This window comes from Propithecus coquereli, unplaced genomic scaffold, assembly GCF_000956105.1.
Source record: "Propithecus coquereli isolate 6110/MARCELLA unplaced genomic scaffold, Pcoq_1.0 Scaffold291, whole genome shotgun sequence".
NCBI lineage: Eukaryota > Metazoa > Chordata > Mammalia > Primates > Indriidae > Propithecus > Propithecus coquereli.
This window is the reverse complement of record NW_012148519.1, coordinates 1,678,751-1,682,662: the sequence shown is the minus strand read 5'-3', so window position 1 is coordinate 1,682,662 and position 3,912 is coordinate 1,678,751. Positions and strand designations below refer to the sequence as shown.

At 37.3% G+C, this 3,912-nt stretch overlaps 1 protein-coding gene across 1 annotated transcript in view; it reads right to left on the bottom strand.

Annotated features, from left to right (window-relative positions):
- The window catches only part of ACACA (acetyl-CoA carboxylase alpha), a 335,776-nt gene that overhangs the window by 261,925 nt on the left and 69,939 nt on the right, over nt 1-3,912 (bottom strand). Inside the window, exon 3 of the mRNA XM_012648637.1 lies at nt 3,038-3,290. Within this exon, the coding sequence (XP_012504091.1) occupies nt 3,038-3,290 (253 nt within the window). The remainder of the gene's footprint in view (nt 1-3,037; nt 3,291-3,912) is intronic.

Here is a 3,912-nt window from a genome sequence, read left to right as displayed (position 1 = left end):
CTAAAAAAACCAAAACAATTGTCTATAATGAGGACTGTATATATAAGCTATAACTACTTTCTTAGGGCCTTATTTTCAAATGTTTGGGTCATAAAGCTTAGAAAGTGATTCACCCAGTCTTTCATTGGACTCTAGAAATACATGATGAAAATCATCCCCATTCCTGGAAAAGTCTATTTTCTTTTTTTGTTTTAAGAGACTGGATCTCACTCTGCTGCCCAGGCTTGAGTGCAAGGGTGTGATCACAGGTCACTGCAGCCTCAAACTCCTGGGCTTAGGCAATCCTCCTACCTCAGCCTCCCATGTAGGTAGGACTATAGGCACATGCCACCATGCCCAGCTATATTTTTTTTTATTTTTGTAGAGACAGGTCTCACTATGTAGCCCAGGCCGGTCTCAAACTCCCAGCCTCAAGCAATCTTCCCACCTCGGCCTCCCAAAGTTCTGGGATTACAAGTGTGACTCACCATACCTGGCTGAAAAGTCTTTTCTATTCCTGTTTATCCATCATACCACTAGACTTTTCAGTTAGTATCTAAAATCAAGCCCTAAACTTGAGAGAGAGAGACCCATTCCTCATCTTACATTATGGCAATTATTTTACTTGGGTTCAGATGACCTCTAGTAACATCTCTTAGGAATGTATCTTCCCCCTTAATCTACAACATCTGTTAAGGATTAGGCCATTCATTCTATGAGCTGATCCTAAACTAAAGTAGTCTCTATTTAACTTTGAGTTCAAAGAGTAAAAAGGAGTATCTGAATCAATATCTTCATTTTTATAAATGAGGAAAATAAGTCGAAGGAGACAACATGAATTGCCCACAGTCACACACCTAATTAGTGGGAAATGTCACAGCAGAGGTCTTTCTATTATCAAATGAATTTGACTCAATTTAAATTACCCCCAAAAGGTTACCACATCCACAAGTGACTTAGGGAATAGATAAACTTTTGTTCTGTTCTGGACCATTAGCTAGCTGAGAACGTAGCTGGCACTGTCTCCTTCCCAGACTGCTGATCACACTTCAATCCATGGCCTCTCCACGAGCTATGGACATGAGTTTTGCAACAGTAAGGTATGCAAAGAAATTCTCAGGCATTTGTGCCACTGGCCACACAGACTTTGCCGAAGGGCCATCAACTTTCAGAATGACTTGGCAACTACAAACTGCCTTGTGGTATATCATCAGCTGAGTTTCCTAATAATGGCATTTATCTTATCATTGCCAAACTCGCAGTTTCCTAATCCAACAAATGGATATTCTGTTTCACATAATCTTAAATTGGACAAATTTCTCAAGGTGCTGTGTGGTTTTATGGATTTAGAGTTAACCCAGTCTTTCTCAACAGGGGTACTATGACATTTTGAGAAGGACAATTCTTGGTTGTGTGGGATTATCCACTACACTGCAAAAGGTTTAGTATCATTGGTCCTCTGTCTTCTAAATGCAAGTAGTCCCACCAATTGCAACCCCCACACACTTCCAAAGGTCCTCAAGGGATGATACCACCCCTACTATTAACCTTAGAGTCAACCATTAAGTGAACTACAAAGTAATAAAAAATGTTTACAGAAAGGTAAAGACCTAATCCCCTTCCCTGCAATGAAATATTGCCTTCTATTCCTTTTTTTTTTAACCCAGAGATAATGCTTTGTTCATTAACTCTATAAAAAAAGTTTATCTAAACTAGTTATAATTAAGACACTTGCATGGCTAGGGAAGTGGAATAGAAAAGTTACTCAAATAGAATCAGGATATCTGAGCTTAAATTCAAATTTTCTGGTTCTTCTTTAAGCCAATTATTTCTTCTCATCAAGCCTTAGTTTTCTCATCTATTAAAAGCATTAAGCTTACTTCCTGTTCATTAGTTCTAACAATAAATAAATAAATAAATAAAGCATTAGACTAAATGATCACTCTAGTTTATTTTAATTCTAGGAATTTGTGAAGTAAAACATAATTAACTTGCTTTACTCTTCCTTTGACCTCTACATAGCTAAATGGGGGTGACCACTAACAAGTACTACCTCATCTCTCAGAAGCCAGGCCCCCAAACCCCAGGGATAACAATAAGGCAAAACAGTCACATCCCGCCAGATCCAGTATGGGATTTTACTACAGAGTCAGTAACTTGAGTGTATAAAAAGGTACTGAATTATTTTATGATTCATTAATAGTAGAAGCACTAAGATAATAACAGCAGCAATAGCCACCCTAACTTACATTTATCTAGGCTAGACCTATAATCTCAACTCTGGCTGTACATTAGAATCACCGGGATAGCTTTTAAAAAAAAATGCCCCAGTTCCAAGCCAAGCCAATACCAAATGAATTGGAATCTCTGGGGATGGAGCTATTTTTTTAAGGCTCCCCCAGGTGATTTTGATGAACAGTGAGAACCAAGAACTACTAACCCAGACCCTTTAATCCAAGATTTTTGCAAAGCAAATAACCAAAATTTAGTTTCTCACACACTGGTTGTATAATCAAACATCAATAAATAAAAATAATCTAGTGTTTTTATTTACTGACATTCTCAATCACAGAGAATTGTTTCTAGAGAAAAAGGAGAGCTCCACTAACAATCCCTTGTTCATATCACAACGTTTTCTTGAGGACTGGCCCTGCTAGAAATGGAATATAACTTTCTGACATGATGAAACAGTTCAACAAAGATTACTACAAATTTGCCCACATCTGCGGAATTCCTATCAATCATCAAGATAGTTACAACAATGTTAGTCAAAGTAGTACAGAGACAAATTCTTCAACCTAACTCTCACTCACTAGGTCTCACTAAAAGGCCTAGAATGTAGGAAGGATAAAAGAAAAAAAGTTGAGGAGAACATTTACGAAAAGACACTTCTAAAACCTGAAAAATACATCATTTCTCACTAAATAAAGCTTTGGGTGAGTCCAGTGACATAGGTAAAACAATCTTGGCTAAAATTATTTTTGCTCTTTTTGGAACAAAATCAGTGAAACTAATAAGACAGGTTAAATAAATAAACTATTAAACTTTTCTCTCTTACCTTATGTGTAAGGCCAAGCCATCCTGCAGGCTAGAGATTCCCAAATCAGAGAGTGTATCTGAGCCGACAGAAGCGGGTGACAGAGAACCCTCCTTCTCCTCTAGCAGGTCCAGCTTCACCAAGTTGCTGATCTCATCCTCTGAGTTATCTTCAGACACAGAACCAATTATGAATCGGGAGTGCTGGTTCAGCTCCAGAGGTTTGGCCAAGGGAGACGGTTCATCCATTATTCCTTTGAAATGAGCTCTCAGAGCTATGGAGAAAATTAAAAGTGAGAAAACCAGGTATAACAATAATATCCTACATCTGAGGACAGCCAGAGGTTATACCTAAAAAACCACAGCTGGGACTTGGAATCAAGGCAAAATTGAGAACTAGCTTCCTTGTCTCTTCTATGAAATATTTCAGGGCCTTTGTTTTCTATAAGAGAAGAAAATTGAGATCATGGTAACTAAGTCTAAAAACTAAAACCAGTTCCCTTTTCCCCAAAGAAATCTTTCTCAAAAAACCATAAGCCATTTCCAATATCCTTATCAATTTGGTAATGTCCAAGAGATAACTGTCATCAATGGAGAAACCTTTATAGTAGGTAAAAGCCACTTGTGATATTGCAATTTCGGTTCTTAGTATTGGAAGGAACGAATGGTAAGGAGTTGGGGGAAAGTAGTGGTCATTTGAAACTTGGTGTTTCGAGTAAACTACATAATGATCATCTGGTTTCAAACACTATACATTGAGAGGCTATGAATTTCACATATGTGCATATTTTCAAAACAAACTCCAGATGAGTAGTTTTTAATTTTAAAAAAATCTTCACTTGTCCTCATGAGTTTTTTCTTAAATTATACCTTTTAAAAATTCACCCTAAAATGTCT